General features: G+C 32.6%; 1 protein-coding gene across 1 annotated transcript in view; it reads right to left on the bottom strand.

The window, feature by feature from the left end:
• Nucleotides 1–23,710, bottom strand: part of LOC111049488 (myosin heavy chain, muscle) — a 104,982-nt gene that overhangs the window by 14,557 nt on the left and 66,715 nt on the right. The window contains 5 exon segments of the mRNA XM_039436061.1: nucleotides 1,218–1,462; nucleotides 2,861–2,989; nucleotides 14,024–14,233; nucleotides 19,082–19,208; nucleotides 20,659–20,795. Coding sequence (XP_039291995.1) covers nucleotides 1,218–1,462; nucleotides 2,861–2,989; nucleotides 14,024–14,233; nucleotides 19,082–19,208; nucleotides 20,659–20,795 — 848 coding nt within the window.

Genomic DNA, 23,710 nt, shown 5'->3' with positions numbered 1-23,710 from the left:
AGCTTCAGGTCACCCTCTACCTTCCTCTTTGTCTTTTCAACGTCACCACTACGGGAGAAAGAGAGAAGAAAGATGAGAAACATTAATTGATGCCATAGAATGGATGTTATAGACAGATATGAAGTGAATAATTATAGATAGATATGTCATATTACAGTCATCTTCAGGTCACCCTCTACCTTCCTCTCTGTCTTTTCAACGTCACCACTAAGGGTGAAAGAGAGAGGAAAGATTACACATCAATTAATGACTCACATTGAACGTCATAGAGTGACAGATATTTTATATTTTAGTAAGTTTCAGGTCATCTTCAACCTCCCTCTTCGTCTTTTCAAAGTAACCACCACGGGAGGAGAAGAGAGGAAAAAATGAGAAACAACGTCACCACTAAGGGTGAAAGAGAGAGGAAGATTACACATCAATGACTTAGATTGAACGTCATAGAGTGAGTGATAGATATTGTATATTTTAGTAAGTTTCAGGTAATCTTCAACCTCCCTCTTCGTCTTTTCAAAGTTACCACCATGGGAGGAAAGAGAGGAAAAAATGAGAAACAATGGATTGCTCAGCCTCGTACATAACATACGCCTCACACATAACATAATGGAAACATAAGCCTCGTTTCCATTACCACAGATTCCGCTGCAACATGATTAGAGATCAAATGACGGTAACTTGTAATAATGGAAACAGTCTACAATATTTCAACTCGGCTGTTTCTCTGCAACATTTGCGCAAACATTTCCGACAAACAACTGTTTTGAATTTCACAATAAATTGATCACTAATATCTTCAAGTATCAAACTCTAACTTTCTTGTGAATGGATGAAGATAGAAAGATTCTGATTTCGGATATGGATCCAGCACCCTCAAATACTAAATATATAGGTCAGATTTCCTGAAATACCAAAAATAAGGGAGTTTTGGTTATTTGTATATAATTTTATAGTGCTCTGTTGTAAGTTAGCGTCTACGATGTCGGTGCCCCCACTTTCATGCAGTTTGCGCCGGAATGGAAACATGTAAACATCGCCCAACATGCCGGCATAGCTTGACGTGTTGTTAAGATATTGCAAATTGCCAGAATGAAAACTAGGCTATAGAGTGACATGAAGTGAATAGCTATAACTAACTGTAATATTTTATATTTTAGCCAGCAACAGGTCACTTTTAACCAACAATTATACCTATTCTGTGAAAAAGTTCGTCTACTAACCGGAGTTTCTTCTCGCGTTCGAGAGAGTCCTCCAGCTCGTCAAGTGTCTGCTCGAGCTTTGTCTTGACCTTGTTGAGGTGGTTGATCTTGTCCTCAGCGGCCTGCAGTTCCTCGGCTGTCTTCTGCACAGTCTCTCCCTGCACCTTCTTCTCCTTGTTGAGCTTGTTGATCAGCTCGTCCTGGTGGGCGATCTCGTCGTTCAGGTTGCGGATCTGGTGGTCCTTGGTCGCCTTGTCTTGGTCAGACTGCAAGCAAAACATTCAGAAATAAGTTATGGAAATATAGATTGAAGATTTGTGAAGGGCAGACAAAGACTAGAAGAGAGAATACATTAGGTCGATTGAACGCTTTAACTTGGTCAGACTACAAATTAGATAAATTACTTAAAATTGCATGAAAATACATATCAAAACTTTGAAAAGGGCAGAAAAATACTACAGTCAACCCCACGAAAATATTCCTATGGAAATTGGAAGAGTAGGGTCCCTCCTCACACATAGATGTAGCCAATTTGTCGGAAGTATTATAAAAATATCAATTAATTCTCATGTATAATCAGCTGAAACAACATTGATAAACTCTTATTTGGCAACATTACATGGACTCTTATCGGACTATTCTCGTGCGGTTGACGTGGTAATACATTGGGTTGATAGAATTTAATCTCAATGGAATACGTTTATTTTTTAATAAAATCTAATAAATGGTTGAAAAGTCTAGTCAAGGACTGGTAGTGTGAAATGAGAATAATGATTGAAGCATTGGAAAGGCTAATTTTTTTACGTCTTGGGGACCCCAGGATGGAGTATAAGACAAGTCAATAAAGTCAATATACCATATAATATTAGAATAAGTAGAGAGAGCAAGCAGATTGAAGTGAGACTGAATTACAATGAAATAATCTGTAAATAATGAGTACAGGTTATTAAAAACAATATAAAAACTTGTAGTACCCTTTATTAAAAGCTTTAAAATATTTTAAAATTGTTTTTATTAATTTGAACAAAAGTAGCCCATATAAGTGAAGTGATTTTAATAAGACTTGGGAGAACCTGGAAGTGAGAATAAATTCAATAGAATCGAATTGACTCGAATCAAAATTCAAGCTTCGAAAATAGTAGTCGAAAGGATTAAGAGTGAAGAAGGTATTGAAAAATATGCCAATCAAAAACAGGGTAGAAACGTGATGTTAACTATGAAATGGCAAATGAAATGATTGTTAAGGTTGAATTCAATTGGAACGAGCTATTGATTCGAATTAGAATCTATACAAAGTTGAGAGAAAAAGGTATATCAAGTTGTACTGTATATTTTTTTTTTGAAAAACTGTAACTTCTATTAGCTTGAAGTCTTTTTGGATTACAAGCTGTTTGTTCCTAAACGAAATTAATGTAATTGCCGGGTAGCATCCAGCTAAATTAATGTTAATCATGATGAAATAAAAACACATAGATGTTGTCAGTTTTCTACACTTTAATTTGGTACACGACCATGGTTTCGTGACCACACAGGTCACATTTTAATGTTAATCCATTAACAAGAATGGGTTTATTATTAAGGATCAGAAATAATATGGTATTCATTGAGAAATTTGCAAAAAAGAGGTGGTGAAAGAGAACAGAGATGAATTATTGTTAAGTTACCTTGGCAACGGTGAGTTCCAAGTCTTCAACATCCTTCTTCAGTCCGGAGACTTCCTGTTCCAATTTCTTCTTCTGTTGGAAGAGCTGGTTCCTGGCATCTTCCTCCTGTTGTAGCCTTTCCTGTGTGTCCTGTAATACAAAAGCACACAAACTGTCAACAAAATGCCAAAAATGTTCTGATTAGAAGTTACTTTAAGATGATAACAACGGAAAATGAGTGTTTTGTAATTAAATGGGGTGATACTTACTACATAATAGCATAGTGAAAAGATAGTTTAAAAAGATATCAAATCGTATGGGGCGTTTATGTTCCAGATTTAACTGCTAACTCAAGCCGATAGTAGTCATTTTTTGGTAATGCTCTGTGACGCTGATAGTCTCTCATACTGTATCGTTCTCACATTCTTTACCCCAACAAAACAGTAATAATAGATAGTAGTCCACAGTAATCGGCTTGAAATTTAGAACATAAACGACCTATACCATGGGATATCTTATTATGCAATCTTGTCTCTATAATAATAGTAAGTAGAAATATTAATAAGTGACTTGTTACATACAACTACTATCAAATCATCGACTAGAATATGTCGACAACTCTTGTTACTAATCGACAATCAGAATTCGATATTTGATTTGAAGATATCTTTTATTTGGATAAGCCAAGTTCATGTATTTGATAAGCCAAGTTCAAACTTTCATAGACGGTACGCAACAAGCCGAAATGGAACCTATAATTTGCATTCAATTCAGAAGTCACTGATGAATTTTCAAGAATTTTATTATTAGAAACAAGGATATTATTGTATCAATTCTTTTGCTCTTGGTAGGAATGATTCATGATATAAGACTATAATATAAAATGAAAGGAATATTCATCTTGAAGAATATCAATTATTGGAGGTATTGAAATAAAAGAAAAAAATCATCCTAGAGCAATTAATTATAATATTTCAGAGCGCAAAAGAGAAGAAGTACTGGAATACTAGATATTTTAGAAGTACTGACAATATTCATAATCTATAGTAATGACATAGTTGAAGACTGGAGTATGATTGCATGATTGGAAAACTTGATCCATAGTTATCAGTTTATCAGACAAAAATTGTAGGTATCCTATCAGGTTTTACGAATAGACATAAATTGCAGGGGAAATAATAAACCTACTATAGGTTGATCAAGAATAAGTAGTATTACACAACCCATTTACTTTTTACTACCATTCATTCACCTTTACTCCGATCTAATTTTACAAACACCTTTCATTCACCAACTCGTTATATATTTTTAATAGCAGCGTATCAGGAATCTCTTTCAGTATCTATTCATGTCACAGAAACTCCACCAATTTTATTTTTAGTTTAGGGAGCAATGTGAGGTGACTCACTGTCTAGGAGTTTTTTAATGAGATGGCAATATCCGCGAATAATGAGAGAGGCTGGACATATTTTTGAGGAAAATTTATAGCCTGATACTAGCTGAGAAGAAACCTTGTAGTCTTTTTGGAGCCGGGCCAGAAATGCCGCCAATTATTACAAGAAATTATAGAGGAGTTTATTGTGACTCACAGGAGGTGAAAAACATGTGACAACTCACAAGTTCCATGAAACATAGCTTCATTCAAATGAATAGAAGACTGCTAGGTAATGATAGGGTTCAAGTTTCAATTTTGTAAAAATTGGCAAATTTGGTTCCAAGCTTGATAAATTATGATGATTGATTATATCTTTCAAACTCTAAATACAAATTGAATTTATCCACCCAAACTGATTCATGTCAAAAAGGATTCTCAATTCCATATTAAAATATTAGCAAACTTCAGATTCAATAGGTATTAACCAATAAATTGATGAGTTACTAAAGAGGACTCTTTGAATATTATATTTCAGTTGCAAATGTTCTTTCAAATGCCAGTTATAATCATTGAAAATTAACAGTGAGTTATAAATTGATAAAGCTGTTTCAATTTTATAATGGATTTCAAATTTTATGTGATTTCTATTTTAAAAACTATGTTTGATATACAATATCTAATTATTGATAATAATGGTGGTGAGTTATTTAATTTATAGAACTCTTTGAATGCTTATTTAAATACAGTGGCACACTATCTGCCATATGAAAGATATACCTTGGCGATAAATAGTGAGTTATTGAATCAAGCTCTAGAATTTCATAAAAAATAAACTCATTTTGTATCAAATGCAAGAAATTTCTAGTGATATCTTGTAAGTTATCAAATAGATCTCTTCATTATTTTTCTAAACAGTACACGTTGTCTCAATGCAAGAGATAATTGGGTGTCATCAGTATTTGGCAAGTTGGCAACAGTTACATTTTCTTATTGAGAGTCCTTGTCAAGTAATTAGTAAGTTGGCAGAACCTTATCTACTTGTAAATGCATTCAGTTGATAATAGATCTAGTTGAAATGAGGTAATTAGAGTTGTTCTACTCATTACTCCAACGTTTTTGCACCAAAATTATATGATTAATGAGAATTTTTGTGATTTTTAGCAAGATAATAATGATTCAGATTTCATATGAATTCATTCACAGTTGTTCAAAAGTTGACGTGTAACCTGAATGTTATTTCTAATTCAGAATAGGTCACTGATTTACACTTAGATATTCTCATAAATTAACACATCAAGTGTATAGTCTTGATTTATATTCGGCTGACATAGCTTCAACGTTTCAAAAAATGTGATTCTAGTATCATTGGAAGAGTTTTTAATACGAGCTGTACAAGCCAAAAAACTTCTAAAGTGGTTTTAGAGAAACAAATAGAGATAGTAATAGTATAGTACGAAGGAACCACGTAGTACTAAGGATTAATGAAGGATTTAATATCTGAACCTAAGATTTAATTAAGTTATATTCGTATCACAGCTTATTGGTCCTACTCATATCACATTTATTATCATTATCTACATTTATAATCATTATATCACAGTTTATCATCAATTTTATTCAGGGTACATATAACTAGAATTCTAATTTGCCCTTGAAAATCTAATAATTTCCAATCAATCCTTCAACAGAAAAGTTTTTACAATATTCCCAAAGATTAAAGAGAACTGAAAGTTCTAATTTTATGTGATACCGTGTCACCATAGTCCTAAATAAAATTCAACTAAATTCTGTTCAAGGTGAGACAAGTCTGGAATAAACTATTTCTCTCTTCGTCTCTCTTTATAACTGTTACCCTGACTCTATCTCTTTCTAAATGTTCGCCTCACACTTCGTGATTTAATTGAACGAATTAAGTTGAAAGTAGGTGGTCCGTTGATAGGGATATGTAGAGCCTTGAAAGCCAGTGCGACAGATAGACTGCACACGTCAAGTTTAGCCCAGTATTTTCGGCGGCACGGAAATGTTATTGCTGTAAAACTAGTCGGACAGAGTAATATTTAAATCCTACAAGATGAGGAAAGAGATGAGAGAAGAAGAAGATGACCAGAAGAGAGAAGAGGATGAAAAATATGAAACTAGGATTGAGGTGGGGAAGGTGAAGAAGATACAAGTAAATGTGGACGACATGATAATATTTAAATTTGTCAAGATAGAGAAGAGTCTGAGAAGAAGATTAAGAGAGAAAGAGTAGAGGGAGAAAATGAAGAGGATAAGAAGAGGAATAAAGTAGAAGAAGGACCAAAAAAGAGAGCATGAGAAGTTCATGACAGTCTAGACAAGAAATTTATTAGATTCATGACAAAGAGTAAATGAATTTATTTCCTCCTCAAATTACATAACATATAAGTAGAAATTAAATAAAATTCGACAAGATAAGAGAAGTGGAGAGAAAATATGAAGAAAATGCAAATGAGTGGGGTAAAAAAAAACACAGAGGGAGCAGAGTAAGATATACAATGAAGAAGGAGGAATAAATGCAATGAAAATTGTGTAAAGAGCCACAGCGTTGAAATTGGATAAATTTTTGAGTTGAAAGATGTGAAGAAATTAAACTGAGACAAGGAAATAAAGAAAGACAAGGAAAAGAGATAGCAGAAAATGTAGGAGAAAGAAGGATGGAATAGTCGAGTTGGAAGTGAAGAATAGGGAACAGAAACAAAAAGGACTATTCAAGTATTTGAAACAAGTCAGTATTTGAATTCGAAAAGAGGAGATGGTGGAGAATACAAGACAGGGAAAAAGAAAAAAGATTAGAAGGTGTACAAGAAAATGGAGAATGAAGAGATAGAAGAAGAGAAGGATAAGAGATAAGTCAATGTCGTGTACACGAAATTATTTTTGAATCCAACAAGATGAGGGTGGAGAAAATATACAAGAAGTATCACAAGTCAGAAGAAGAAACGTGGAAGTAGAACAAGTACGAAGGGAAGTGTGAAGCGGAAGAAAGAGAGGAGAAGAGGGAATAGAAGAGACAAATTAATGTGGAGGACAGCTGTGAGTTTTAATCGTAGCACGCTACAGGTGACATCCATATTTTTAGTTCCTTCCGATGAAATTTTGACCGAGATTTGTGGATTTTTTGGGACCGGGAACATGAAAAAGAGATCGACTCACCGCTGCACCTCTCTAGACATACACTAACAGCTGAATCACACTAGTTTATTATATTTTGCATTCCGTTTCGCGTCCTGTAATACTTTCTAAGCTAGTTTCGACGTTACTAGAGTTCAAAATTAAACTGCACAGACTCATGAAAATAGAAGACACAGGAATAAAGTATTTTTAATAATTTAACACTGTGTATTAATATGAATATAACTTAACCAGGTGTAACACACTATTCGAGTGCTTTGCTTGAAGAAATGGACTGTTGTATAAATTAGAATTGGAACCGTTTTGGGTGTAAGCCTGTGGTACTTTTCTCTAAGTTGTGTAATTCTGAATGATTAAATACATAATATTTCATTTTTCTTAAAGGGGGATTGAATGTGCAGTGAAATTCATGTGAACAAGAACCCTTCTTTTTTCTATATTTCTTAGGAGTTAGACGTATGAATTTTTTTGTTAAACTGATAATTTCTATTCAATATTTTCGTGTGTTATATTTTGTGTTACACCTTTTTCGTATCTTGTTTGACAAATATTTGAAGGTCGTGTAATTTATAAGGTGCGTACAGATTTACGCGCCGCGAACATGAGCAATTCACTTTTAATCAGCTGATGACAAGCTTTTTATATCTGTATCTTACCGTTTCTGTAAAAATACAGATATAGTCAGCTGATTAAAAGTGAACTGCTCTTGTTCGCGGCGCTTATATCTGTACGCACCTTTAAATTTATTTCAATATTCAATAACATACAAATCATATGAAGATACGAAATGTTAGAAAAAGGCATCCTACACTAGAAAAATCGACTAAGAGGCTTAGAAAGTTAATTTATTTTTAGGTATTTCTTGAGAAAATATGGATTGAAATGCCTATTTATACCCACTTAATATGAGGTATTAATAACCAGACTAAATAGAATCCATGAACCTCATTTCTTTGAGTAATGACTTAAACTAAGATGATTATTTTAGATGTAATTTAGGTAAGAGAGGTGCACCCGCTATTTTTGAGGTATTAATAGGTTATATTAACGTTTAAATAACGTTTAATAGAATAGGTTGAGGTACTCAACGAGAATTTCGAGAAATATTAAGACAGGCGTCCCCAGGCTCCGTCTAAATCTGAGGTGATTATTAATAACCAAATTCTACTCTGAATTGAATAACTGCCCTTATTTAAAACCTAATAACTTTTGAGAGATGAATTGTAGAGAGATAAATTTGTAGAGAGGTATCAAGTACCATGAACCTTATTCCCTTGAGATATGACTAAAACTGTTATTAATAATTCAGGTGAGTGAGGTGCACCCACTATCTCTGGGGTATTAATACTCGACGAGAATCTCAAAAAGTATTAAGACGGCTGAAAGATTTGGTCAGTATTAATAGATTATTTACATCATCGGCATTGGCAATTCATGAGGCATTGGCCGAGTGTGGAAGATATTTCATTGGCATCTGTTTGAAATACTGTCATTATTTTCGACATTAACAAATGACCACGTTTGCACAATTTTAGAAACGCGTTCCAGTCGCGCTCGGTTGGAGAAAATATTGCTAGCGAATAGGTTGGGCACGTCAAACAGTTTCATGGATGAGAAATAACGCCCCCGAAATTTGTTGAAAAATGACAAGAAAAAACAGAATTTCTTTCTAGAAAATTTCCCTTTTTGCAAGGTGGATGAAGAAGTAGGGCTGTAATGCAATAAATAGATGTTATCATAGAGAAGAAATAGCAAGAAATATACCAATAGCTTATACATCTTTCTATAATGTTGAGATGCGTACAAATATACGCGCCGCAAACATGAGCAATTCACTTTTAATCAGCTGACTATATCTGTATTAGATTACAGAAACGGTATAAGATATAGATATAAAAAGCTTGGCATCAGCTGATTGAAAGTGAATTGCTCATGTTCGCGGCGCGTAAATCTGTACGCACCCTTATGAGATTAGAGAAGTGGGGAAAAAATAGGGTAATTTATTAGAGATTTGATGTGATAGTTTACAGATTCTAAGGATTTATGGGGATATAAAAATATCATGAATTGAAATAGGTCTTCAATAAATTTCAACCACGAGAATAAAATTACTCTACTTGCAAAATTGAATTTGTGAATTTCCTGATCAAGATCCCTAAAGCTCCAATGATTTTAATTCAAGTAATGAACTGGATATGTGTGACATTCAATTTTTGGGATCTTATAAATCAAAATAGACCTAAAGTTTAAACCAACAGAATAAAATTACTCTATTAGTAGGAATTATGAGTTTTGTAATAAAATTCTTGAAGGAGGAGGACACCAATTCAAGTAATGTGAGTCTTTAATTACATATATGAACTACTTGGGATACAGTATTAATTCAATTTGTAGAGTTTTGTTGAAAATTTTAGACTGTAAGGAGACAGAAGGAGTTTAAATAATAAGGATTCAAATATAAAAACTATCAACGTGTTGAAAATATTATAAAAATGCGAGTCTCTACAGAAAAACATTGTGGAGAAAACATTGGGGAAGGAGCATAGTAATGTAATGACAGTGTTGAAATTATTAAATTTGTGTACGCATGAGTGAGACGGGAGTCAAAGAGTGAGAGAGTTAGGATTGTGAAAAAGAGAGAGGGAGAGATTGATTGATTGAGAGAGAGAGAGCAACACACTCGTACATTGCGTGTTAAAAAGCATGTCTACTCAGTTTATAGGTTTCTAAGAGATTGGTGCATAAATGTGTATTCCCAGAACACATCTAATGTTCAAGATTGAAAAGTGCATGTGTACATTTAGAAGTCACACAATCCGAAAATAGGAAGGATAGATACAGAAAAAGCTTACAAATAGAAGATAGATAGAGGGGTAAATTCAAAAATAGGAGGAGAAATGAACTGACTTAAGTATGTTTTCGAAATATTCAGAATAAATTGAGGAAACAATTCATGAAAGGACTCATAAACAACAACCAATTGTTGGTTTGTGGAGAACTATTGAGATTTCATCACATAATTGTGAACTCACTAGCCAAGAATAGAATAAATATTGATAGTTGGCTGGTTAAGAAAAGATAAAGTTCAGAAAATAATCAGATTTAAGAAAAGTAGTTTTGAAAAAGTATGAATATGAAAAGAAAAAGTTTGAAGGGAAGTTGTAACTTATTCAAACTATGGTATTTCAACCTCTAGTACAGTAAATTCTAATTCTCAGTTGAATCTCAATCAAGTTAGAAATCGTATAAATCGAGCATGATATTAACAAAGATTATAATGTTTCAAATAAGAAGTAAACCTCATGTGTAGGTCGAATTTAGAAATGAATACAAGATTTTCAAAAAATCCAGAAAAATGACACAATTTTAACCAAATTCCAGAGTAAACGTTTCTTGTCGATGTATTTATATCCAGACAGAAATACCTTGTACAAAGTGACTCAGTAATTGAAAAATTCCTCGGTGTTAAACATAGTGGAGTATCTAGGCGACATACAAAATGAGATGCTATTTACGACTCCATCTTTCCTATGAAAATGGACTGGAAGTTCTAAAACGGATATTTGATTCGAAACCAGTTTTCACAATATTTAATACGATCTATGTGATCTCTATATATAATAGTACAGAATGACTGCCTTTTTATATTGTATTATGTAATGGATAAACATTGGATTCAGGTAAGTTACCTATCTAATGAATTATATTAGATTGCAATTGATATCTTAATTTGATAGTTGATGTTTTAATCTCTACCACGGCTAGAAATGATCTACTGAAGAAAATCCTTAATTTTAACATTAGAAATTTATTATAAAAATTATTATAAAGGAATAAAAAGGGCGAAGAAAGCTCCCAAATTTATTCCCTAGTTTTAAAAGTTGTACCCTGAAATCCTCCCAAATTTATTCTCAAGTTTTAAAAGTTGCACCCGGAAATTATATTTCATTACTATAATAAATCTAACAACTTTTATACTCTAAATTATCGAAAGTGTTCCAACTTCAAACCAATAATGAATAATAAATATAATTGTTGGGAGAATGAATTGAGTTGAAACCCATGTATATTCTTGATTCCAGCTATGTATTTTTATTCTCAGAAGAATGCACACATTGAAACTCAGTTGAAAAAATAAATCACACATGACATCCCTGTGATTTAAAGTGACAGCCCAATTAATTTATTCGCAAAATAATATTTCAGCCCGAAAGAATTTCAACATCCGACAGTGACTGGTCTATTTCACAAACTGTATATATAATTGGGATATTTTCAGCTAAACTAACACCACACAAGTGGTAACAATCTAGTGACAAGTTACTAACTCTATAAACATAGATTCTAGAAAAAACCTACAGAAGAGTTTTGAGAGAAAAACTATCCGAAAATACCGATGTGATTTCTGAATATATTACTTTTTGTTTACAATGTGGAGAAACGATACTCTGGGGCTATCCTTAGAAGCGAGGAAGAAGTTAAAAAGAGAAAGAGATGAAGGATGAAGAGAGAAAACGAAATGCATCTGGAAATAGCAGAGTGATTCACTCCTCCAGTATCTCAACGTGTAAACATTTCAAATTACTTTCACTATTTTCCAACCAATCTCACGCTATTAACACTGTAATAATTGTGGGTTAATTACCTGATGCAAGTCGTTTATATGTTTAGTGTACTTACAAAAATATTACCCCCAATAAACAGTACATTGAATCCGGAAAATGTGATTATATCTCATTACTGATACTTCGGAAATGAATATCCAAACCACTAGTAGAATCCAAATCAAATTTAAGGTGGTGGTATTTAGTAGTATTTAAACAGTCATTGACACTGTGTTACATCTTAGGATTTGACTCATCTAAAAACATAGGAAAAGTACTCGGGGTAACTTTATTTACTCCAAACTTCAATACAAGTTTAAATGTAATAAATATTGCACTTGTCATTATATTGGTTTAAAGAGGTTGACTAATTAAGATTAAATTTTGTGCATTGTAAACTGATATTGCAAAGCAACTAGACTGATAAAGCTATTAGATTGAGTCACTATAATTTACTTTGAAATTAAACCTGACTACTAAAAAGCATGTAACCTGCGTAGTAAATTAAACATGGATTTGAAAACATCGTTGAAGGTATTGAATTTGAAGTTTGAGACGCTTGAAACATTATAAATTATGTCACTACAGTTATTTTAATTTTTGCTATGAAGTTTTTTCATTGATTTGTTTTTATTTGAGCATTGAAACTACTATTAAGGATAGTTCAATAGCAGGGTTTCATGGATCTTGATTAAAAAAGAGGTTTCTAGTTTTCTACAAGCAGTCTAATAGACCAGGACAAGTGCTACCTTGAAATCAATTATCTATTGCAGATATCGTACATTGAGACTTATGATAAATTCCTCAAAATTACCTCACTCCTCATGATTCCTGATTTAAAATAATCAACTATAATCCTAGATTCATCCTGATCAAATTTGGTATTTCCATAAATAATTTTGTCCGGATTACGTCGCTAAGATGGATTCATGGACACTGTCGTGAATAAATAAGTGAAAAGAATTTAGCTAGTTGATATATTGGTTTCAAAAGTACATAGGACCTTTGATTTTGAGTTCTACATTTGAAGAAATATTATTTTAGTTTTGAAGGCATATTGCTGAATTTACTGATTCATAGAATAGCTGTTCATATTGAGAATTGAACGACTTCTCTAATATCTTCAGTGACTTCTGAATTTTGAATGCAAACCATTTTATTATACTCTTCTCATGAGAAATAGAAAGAAAAGATATATCAATGACAAACAATCGAATGGAGAGAATTACTATAAATTACAATAAGATAATACTCTTATGATTCTCAAAAAATGCAATTTATTTCTTGATCAAGTGAATTCTTTTATACGAAATTAAAAAATATAAAATGTATTCTAATATCAGATTCAAGGGGTTTTCAAAAATAAGTACCAAGTAGGCTATTTGATTAAAAATGAAAGAATTTGAAGCAATTAGATGCAATTATCATAAAAAAGAGTGCTAATTTTATGGTACTTATACAAGACTCTAGTAATACTAGAGATCTAGTATCATACTATTCAAGATTTTGAAGCTCATAGTGATTGCATTTCAAAAATGATGCTCTCTTCCTGAGAAATGAGAGGAGAAATGGAGGAAAATAATATTGGATCGAAATCAAAATTGAAAAATGAGACCTAGGAAATCAATTATTAGAATTAGAAGAAAGTTTAAGACACTTAGAAGATTTAAGAAAATAGAATATTAAATGACCAGTTGTAAATTTTCGAGGATTGGAGAACGTTCTAGACTTTCGCCTAGAAAGACAAATTGAAAAACCAACGGATCAAGATAGAATGTTTTACAATGAGGGATCAATGAATTGAGTTAATCCATATTGAGAAATGGAAGACTTCTCTAATATCTTCAGTAATTTCTGAATTTTGAATGCGAACCATTTTATTAGATTTATACTCTTCTTATGAGAAATAGAAGGAAAAATAATTCAATCAACACACAATTGTGTAGGGAATCACTTGACCAAGAAAAATCTGTAAAACCAGTGGAAAATCTTGAGAAATTATGAGATTTGGACAGAAAAATTCATGAAAATCAAGTGAAATTGTGTACTCACGGTGAGCTGAGACTCCAAATCAGCCTTCTGGGCCTGCAATTTGGCGGCGCGTTCCTGGATGGATGAGAGCGATCCCTTCTCGCCTTCCAAGTTCTTGAGGAGGGCGGTCTTCTCCTGGAGCAGCTTGGCGTTCAGGGTCTCCACCTCCTTCCTTGCCTTCTCCTCCTTGGCGAGGGCCTCCTCGGTCTTCTGAACTTTCTCCTCCAATTTCTGCACGTCGAACGAACAAGAAGGATCAGCTTCCATTTTGGTTTATTTCGATTCAAAAATACTACTACAAATTTGGTTTAATTCGATTCAAAAATACTATTACAAATTTGTGTCAATTCGATTTGAAAAAATATTGAGACAAACAACTAACTTTAAATTAAAACACACGATGTTATTTCAGAGAAGTGTTCCCTTGAGAGGCAGATCAAAACTATTTTATCCCCTCGTCCCTCTGGACTGGAGTCGGAGTGAAAACTGACTGAGGCACTCCCTCGGAGAGAGACCTCGCTTTTCACCCCTCCTCCTACTCTTAAGATCGTGGGAGGAGGCGATGAATGTCAGGGAACGAGGAGGAGAAGAAACCACACAAGGTGGGGCGAGGAGAAGATAAATTTCAGGGAGTAGAGAAAATCAAAAGTGGGAGTCGATCAAGGTGGGAGAAGATACATTTCAGGGGAAACCTCTCTATGAGGGGGGTGATTCATTTCAGGGACAGGTGGTGAGGGGGAAAAGATGCAACTTGTTAAATCACTCAGACCACACACTATGGAGTGGGGGTGGGGTATTAATTTCCGACGAACAAAAATAGCAATAACCATCCTAAGGATAGGTTACTGGAGGAGGGGAGGTAGAACACTCACAACTCCCCCCCCCCCAACGACAAATTCTGGAGGGGAAAGGAGACTACCTCCAAAAAGGTATCCACCGTAATGACGCAGATTGTGAGAAAAATTGCTGGCCCCACTCAAATTTAGTTGACACGAAATTTTTTATTCAATTAAGGTGAGAGGCGCGGTGGAGGGGAGATCCTTTTACGGTTGTCATATAATTTGAGGTGGTGATTAAGATGCTGTGAGTAGAATTCTTCAGATTTCGAGAATATGCTGTTAAAATTTCGAGTTATTCAATTTCGAGAACTTTACTGAGATACAGAAATTTTACTTGCACTGTATTATGGTTTGGACATTTACTTTGATTTTATTTATTCTTAGTGAGTAGAGGTTTTAGTTTTGTTGTATATTATCAAGATAATTATACCCTTTTAATGAAATTTATTCAGATTTGTATGACAGCAATATTTAAATATCAGTGGAAAACTTGGAAGGTTTGAATGACAGATTTATATGAAAAACTTGGAGAGTTTAAAGTTGATATCCATTGTATTTAATAGGAGATGAATTGACTTTATTCTTAGTGAGTAGAGGTTTTAGTTTTGTTGTATATTATCAAGATAATTATACCCATTTAATGAAATTTATTCAGATTTGTATGACAGCAATATTTAAATATCAGTGGAAAACTTGGAAGGTTTGAAGTTGATATCCACTCTGTTTAATAGGAGATGAATTGACTTTGAACTCTACTATTCTATGAAAATTTATAGAGAAGAAAAGATGTCATTTACATGACAACTAAAGATTAAACAGATTGATATTACACTACAATATTAAATTGACAATTAAAATTGTTCTAGTGTGATATTAAAATCATTGAATGAATCTGGCTACCTAAGGAATGTTTCTGGCAATACTATTATCATGATTACTCATGTATTAGAAAGTTAATCTTTCAATGTTAAATGAATAGTCCATATACGATTCAAAATTAATTTATTTCAAATCCCCTCTACGAAGATCTTCCCCACCGATTGTCAAACCAAGTCCACTTCAGATTTATTTAGCTTCTAATTATAATCAAATTATTCAGCACATGAATCACATCTAGTAACGTCCATCAGAATTAGGTGGCTTACTTTTCAGATGAATAAATCTCAGAGTTACACGGCCGAGGTTCAGTTGGAACCCAGCAAAGCAAACGGAACTAATATTTATTTATAGACTGATGTTTATTCGGTTTGAATCTGATTAATTGCTGTCTAGTAAGAGCTGGTGAAAGTTGAAGGATTTTTTTTCAACTGAGAGTGCTTCAGATTTTTTCAGACTCAGCTCGCTATTTTGAGTCTTAATGCTTGCAATCTTCGGTTTTCGATAAGCAAATTTCTCAAAAATTGATACTTTTAGAGTGTAATGTTTGTTTGTTTTAAAAATGCCGATTTTTGGGATGAAAGAGTTTGTTTTTTGTTTGAACATTTTGAAAAATTAGAGGTCTTTGATGTCCAATGTTGCTTGCAGTTCTTGTAAACTTCGTTCATACAATGTTTCATTGATTTCCTGTTTTCTGTCCGTTCTAATAAGGAAAAAATTATAAACTGAGAGTTCATAAAACTTAAATTTATTAATAATCTTTTACAGATTTTCTAATATTTCATGAATTTTTTATATATTTTTTTATCAATTATGAATAAATTTTTATTGATTTCCCAAATTGTAATTTTCATATGATACTCGGCATTAATAAATTATTTGAAATCTCCAGTTTTTTCTTATTTAGTCTAGTTGGAATCCTTCAAGCCAATAATCCAATACTTATTCAGACTCTTGAATACTCTTTTGGAAATTCAATACTATTTTTTAATGGTTGGTTCTAGCTAGCTAATCATGCCCTCCCAAGTTTTTCAAACCTCAAGATTTCTTTTGAAATCGGTAAAATGAATATACCCACCCAAAGAAATAACAACCCAACTCAATACAGAAATAAATCACCAAGTGTTCTAGCAAGTAACCAATATTACACTAGAATTAAACTAATATTAATTCTAGTTACTTGGGAAATTTAATTGGGAACATTTAGCTCCATAAATCATCATTCAGACAAGTATTAATTAATTAATGATGCAACTGATTTCATTTCTGTTAATTTTTCTTACACGTGTTCACCCATGAGTTTAGTCAAATCCCATCTAGAATCCAGCATCAAACACTGACCCAATATCAAAAATTCCCATTCCCGACTAAATTCCAAGTCAACTCTAATCTAGAATTTAGCTTGAGATCCAGAATCCAAAACCACCGACTAGCAAGAAGCAAGTCTCGATGGAACATCAATTCTAATCTATTTAAAGTATCGCCGTCATTCGCCAAAACTCTTAAATCAGACAAGTTGGAAATAGCGCCGCTGGATTCCAAGTTATTAATTTCACCTGTTGGCAATTAGTTGTCCTGCTCACTTAACCACCTTTAAATATCTTTCTTGCGTATTTAGCGGCTATAGATTTTGCTTGTAACCTCATTTTTTACTTCATTTCCTAACTCCTTTCAACATGAAAACTTCATTTCCTCACTCCTTTCAACAATTTCATTTCCGTGTTTCGGTTAGCTGCGTAATCTTGTCAACGTTTTTGAAGCTACACACGAATTTTACACGGGTAATTCGAGGTCAGATTAGACCGTGGAAGTTTTTGCATGACATATTTTGCGATTGAAAATAGGTCATGTTTTTAGGTGACCTACTTATTTCGGTACTACAAGCATTGAGATTTAAGTTTAATGATTATTTCTGCAACTAGTTGGAGATTTAGGGTAGCAAAATGTTAGTACAGTAAGTAATTGAACATTGGCGTGTTTAAAACCTTTATATTTACATTAATACATCTGTCAATCTAAAGTTTCGGTTGCTTTCTTTTCATTTTCTTAATAGAAACATTGGACTAATGAAAATTTGTGACAAGTTTGAAGATAGAAACTTCTAACAATCTTTCAGACAGAATTATTGAGAATTGTATCAACAGCGTTTTGAAATGAATAAAAGCATTCTACCTACTAACACAGCATCTTAAACAAGTTTTGGAATGATATCTGATTTCTTGTTATAAGGAAAATAAGAAAACATTTGAAGCATTCTACCTGCTAAAACACCTTTTCGCAATTTGAAATAGATTGATTTGCCTCGTGTAGTGTGAAAAATGCAAAAATCGTAATATCAAGATTGTTTAATACCAAAAATTATACTTCTTAAAATATCATATTTGAAGCTATGAACTAAGCAGTAGATTCTTGAAAATGTCAGATTAAGCAAGATAATCGAATTGTTATATTTGAGAAGATTAGATATTTGGCCTTGTTAGAGTCAGTACAGTCTTTGATAATGAAAAAATTGAGCCACAATATTAGAAATTGGAGAATACAAACAATTCTACAATATAGTTGGATAGTCTCACATCAATTTTGGCCCAGGATAAGACTCAATCAACTAACTCTATTGTCAGTTCTAGAGTCATGATTACAATTATTATAGGTTTCCAAGTGAATTCTTATCAAATAAGAAACATGATTGAACGACTTTTATGTGAAAAAATACTTGAATGCCTTTAATAATATTAATATCGATGATGAAAAATTAGGACGCTACATTTGATAGAATAATTCTGAGTCTCATGTAGAATTTTTCACTGAATAAAAAGTGAGATTGGAAAGTATTGATTGAAAATTACTCTTGAAATTAAGGTGCTAGAGTAATAGAATAGTTTGGACTCTCACGTCAAATTCTTCACTAAATAATAAGTGAAAATAGAAAGTATTGACTCAAGTTGACTCGACTTACCCTTTTAGATTCTAGGGTCATGATTCGCATGAACCGAGTTTTCAGAAGTCTACACTAAATAAGAAGTGAGATTGAAAAGTATTGACTCAAGACTCGACTGACTCTAGAGTCATAATTCAAGTCACTGTTCTGTCATGAACAAAACTATTTGAAACAAAACCTCAACGAGAGGTTCGTGATTGAAAGGCATGAATCAACCGATGACTCGACTGACTCTTCTTAATTCTAGAGTCATGACTTGAGTCACTGTTCCGTCATTAACAAGAATATTATTTGAAACAAATTCTCAACTAGAGAAGTTCGGGATTGTAAGGCATTGACTCAACCAAAGACTCGACTGACTCTACGACCACTTTGGACTCCTCTGAGTCAATTTATTGGTGAGGAAATGTTGACTCTTAAGCTCACCCTCATCTCAGCGTCAACATCGACAACGTTGAGAAGGGGCTTGACGCGAGTCCACATCTTCCACCAGGGCCAGGTCCTCAGGGACAGGTACTTCCTCAAGTTCCTCTGGACGACAATCAGGGCCAACCTGTTAACACACGCAACAAACCACAAACATGTACAATTCGAGAAACTTATCGACATTTCTGATAAAGTATTTTAATAGGGCTACCTAAACTGTATAATTAACCAGATAAAAAAGTATGAAGAGGGTACTAGTGATCTATATGAAAATTTTGTGAAGTGAACAACAACAAGACTTGACCTATTTCGGACTATGTGTAACCTTATATAAATTTGGGAGAGGAATAGCACAAGATTACCTTATTTTTTTCTCTCCCTATCATTTTGATGATGTACTTATTGTATCATTGTAAGTTGTGTAATTCTGAATGATAAAATAAATAAATAAATAAAATCAATCAATAAAGAATGAAGAATATATAATAATTATTGACCATAATTATTGGAATTTCAAGTGAGAATTGAAGTTATAAGTTTTTGGAGACGGTGATTGATATTGGACGATTATTCATTAATACATTGATAGATACAATATAATTGTCTCAATTATGAATGATTGGGAAAGGAACACAGGCTTAAAACCCAAAACTGTTCCTTTCCCAAATTTGGATACAAATTGGCCAAAAATTATGGGAATTTTCAATGTGAATTGAGAAGAGCATAACGACTTGAGGAACAGTATACAAGAGAACCTATCATTTCCTTTTTTGAAATTGCTAAATGAATGGTACTGAATTATTATTCAACTCTTACTCATTGAATAGAAGTCGAATTCAGAGACAGAAAACTATCCCAAAATCTCACTATCATTCAGATGTACTTCGTATTTTATTCACACATTATTGTATTTTGTATTGTATTTTATAAAAACACTATTGTATTCAAAATGTAGTTTACATTCTCACTATGAGACATTAAGCTCTAGCTGATTGAATTTCCATTTATTTTTCAGACAAAATATATCTCAAAGAGCTCAGAGTGGGTAGGATTGTTTTATAGTTCAACTGATAGTACAACTGAGGTACAACTTTGACAAGCCTTAACTGCATGAAAACTAAAACTAGAGTTGTTTAGGGAGAGAGTAGGCTACTTTATTTGAAATGTTTTTGGATTATTGTAAGGATTGTTCAGACAAAAATATATCTCAAAGAAATCATATGAGGTAAGTATTGTCTTATAGTTTAACTGACAGTACAACTGAGGTACAACTTTGACAAGGCTTATCTTTATGAAAACTAAATCTAACTTGAGTTGTTTAGGGAGAGAGTAGGCTACTTTATTAGAAAGGTTTTTGGATTATTGTAAGAATTGTTCAGACAAAAATATATCTCAAAGAACTCAGATGAGGTAAGTATTGTCTTATAGTTTAACTGATAGTACAACTGAGGTACAACTTTGACAAGCCTTATCTTCATGAAAACTAAAACTAACATGAGTTGTTTATGGAAGAAATAGGCTACTTTATTGGAAAGGTTTATGGATTATTGCAAGGATTGTTGAAAGGATGATCTCACCTCTGTTCCTGGATCTTCTTGAACTCCTTACGGCTGAGGTAACCGCGGATGTAGGACTGCATCCATCCAATGATCTTGCCAAGACGTTCATCACGGAGTTCCTCCATCTGACCGAGGACTCCGGCGCGGAAGAACACCTGTATGTTGCCAAACAACTCATAAGACACAAGTGTACCTGACTGGAGCTTTTTCAAAGCTCTATTGATATGAATTTAGAGAGCCAATATATTCAGATATTATTAAGAGTTTCAATATTCTTGTAAGGAATAATGGATCTTCATAGCTCGTCTACAATATAATATAGCCTACTGGTCAACAAAGAAACAATAGATTATCTATCATACCTTTGGATTTTGGAGAATAAACGAATTTTTAATTTGACTCAGAAAAGTTAATAAACTTTCAATGTTAATCATGTCGAATAACAGCTTGTTCAGTGCAAACAATTTCATAAGAATCTTGAAAGAAGATTCCAGGAAAAAGTTTCAAGAACTTTACTTTCATACTCTTTGAGAATAGAGAAAAAACTACTTTCAGAAAAGAATTTAAGGATATTAAAGTTATCGTGAAATAACGGTACAGATTATCTTCTATAAACAATATTTAAAGCTGTTGAACGTTTATTTATCTATACTTACATTAAAATAATTCAAAATGTAATAACATCAAGAAAATGTTATTGAGAATTGAACAATTTCGGTAAAACATTCACTAAAATTAGTCTCTTTTTAATTGAGACTCAGTAAACAACATCAAACGAGTTAACATGGATTTCATGCTAGAAAACTCAGAAGTTATATTTTTAATTAAAACATTGGACAGTTAATGAAAAGAAGTTGTTAAGATCACATTGTTTTTAAGTTGAACATACATTGTTTGTTTTATTTTAATGTGTAATTGAACAATCAAGTTGTGATACACAATTTACATGGTTTAATGTGTGTTCAGGAAATTCTCTAATGTTGATGGGAAACCTGAAATAAGTTCCTTTGAGATTTGTTATTGGAAAGTTCTTGAGAAATATTTACAATGACCTAAGGTCACAATAATATTATTCTTGGTATCAAGTAATGGAAAATGTGAATTATCTACGTAAATTGCTTAGTGTCACAATACAAGAATCAAGAAATGTGAATATATTTGATAATTCATTGAACGACAAACTTGTTTAACAAGAAACAGCCTGAAATTCAGACATTTTTCAAGCAGACCAACGATAAATAGATACTAAATTTTACAAGAATCCTGCAGACTTGAGTCATTTAAAAATGAGACATGTGTCTCAAGTTTGAGGCAAGCTTCAAGTTGGCCTAGTGACACATCTATTTGTAAAACTAAATTAGATCCGAGTTGAAAAAATAGCCGGAGATTTCTATATAACACGGTTATAATTTCAACAGAATTCTACTGCCACAAATTATAATAATGAAGAAGAGACTTGGTTAACAGATAGAGATGGCAGTTTCTCTATTTTATTACAGAAGACGGGAGAAATTTGGAATTTGTGTTGAATAATATGGTCGTTAGCGGGACACATGACAAATAATTTTAATAGAAAATAGTTTCTGTTTCAACACTGACAGTCTGTTTCACACCGTCTGAAAGAAAACTGATATTGATAGGAACATTTGAACAGTTGACTACACAAGTGTTGGTCAAATTTTCCGTTCTGAATTTTATAAAGTTCACGTTCTATAAAGTTTGCAATGAAGATCACTACTCATGATGAGTATATTCATCCATCTAAGATAAGATGTATTGCACATGTTATGTAACAGAGAAAAAAAATGAATTGTAAACTACTGTAATTAATTATACAGTGTGTAAGGAATAGAAATAATGTAACAGTAGACTGTGTATTCATGTAGTGGAAGTATCAGTTAGAAACATTCAATATTATTTCCACATCAAATCAGGAGTGAAAAATAACATTTTTACAAAGAAAGAGAATTAGAAAAACTTAATCGATTCAACACGAGAAAATGAACTCATTTTCCCAAGTTGGATCAATTCATTCAGACCTGTTAAATAGGCCTACTCCACACTTTATACAAAATGAAGAAAATACTCTCCAATAAATAGTTTTACTTGAATATTTAATTAACCGTCACTGATTTTTCTTGAATATTTATTGAACCATTTCCTTTGCCAGCTATACAGAGCAAGCCTCTCAATTACCTTGAAATATATAACTAACATCTATTCCCATCAAAAGATGAATAACCATAAATAAAGAACCAAATTTCAAAACTTTATTATAGGATGGATTGTTTACTAAGCTCCAAATTTCAGACTCGAGATTTGAGATTTTTATAACCAGAATTGGTTAGCAAAAAGATATTTACGATCAGTTCAAAAAAATTTCAACAAATTTAACCGTCGTAAAATGGCGTCATCTGCAGCGTCAATAAACGAATATGACGTCAATGCAATGACTTCATTTAGCGGTGGTTAAATTCAGTAAGTTTTTGTGCAACCAGCTCCAAGTCGAACACCAGGAAATAGATTTTCTCTCTCAAGGATTTTGATGAGGCTGCTTGGAAGATTAATTACAATGGAATACTTGAAAAGTGTACTAGTATTTCTTTGTAATTGGATTATTTCTTGTCAAAACTAAGTAACAAAATATATACGGTCGAAACACAATAAAAATGATCAAAAGTACCCTTTATTTTTTAGAAACACTAGTTTCAACAAGAGCCATTTTCAAGTGTAATTTAGTAGTGTTGAAAAACAAAGGGCACTTTTGATAGATTTTTATTGTGTTTTAATAATCAATGGCCATAAAAAGAAAAGTGAATAATGAAGAAGGTTTTACTTACGATCTTGATTTTGTAATAATATTTGTGTTTTATTTCTGGTTAAAAATTTTTCTTAATAACTCAATATTTTCAAGTTCTGAGAGTTTATTGAATGTAATCATTCTATTATATTCGGTATTTAATCAAATCAAATTCAAAATTTCTAGTTTATTTATTTCTGGACTGAGAAGTGGGCTCAAATCAATTCCAGTGGATAGCATAACCTACAATTTTTATTCATTAATAACTCT

Source organism: Nilaparvata lugens, chromosome 10, assembly GCF_014356525.2.
Source record: "Nilaparvata lugens isolate BPH chromosome 10, ASM1435652v1, whole genome shotgun sequence".
Lineage (NCBI taxonomy): Eukaryota > Metazoa > Arthropoda > Insecta > Hemiptera > Delphacidae > Nilaparvata > Nilaparvata lugens.
This window is presented reverse-complemented; position numbering and strand designations above follow the sequence as displayed.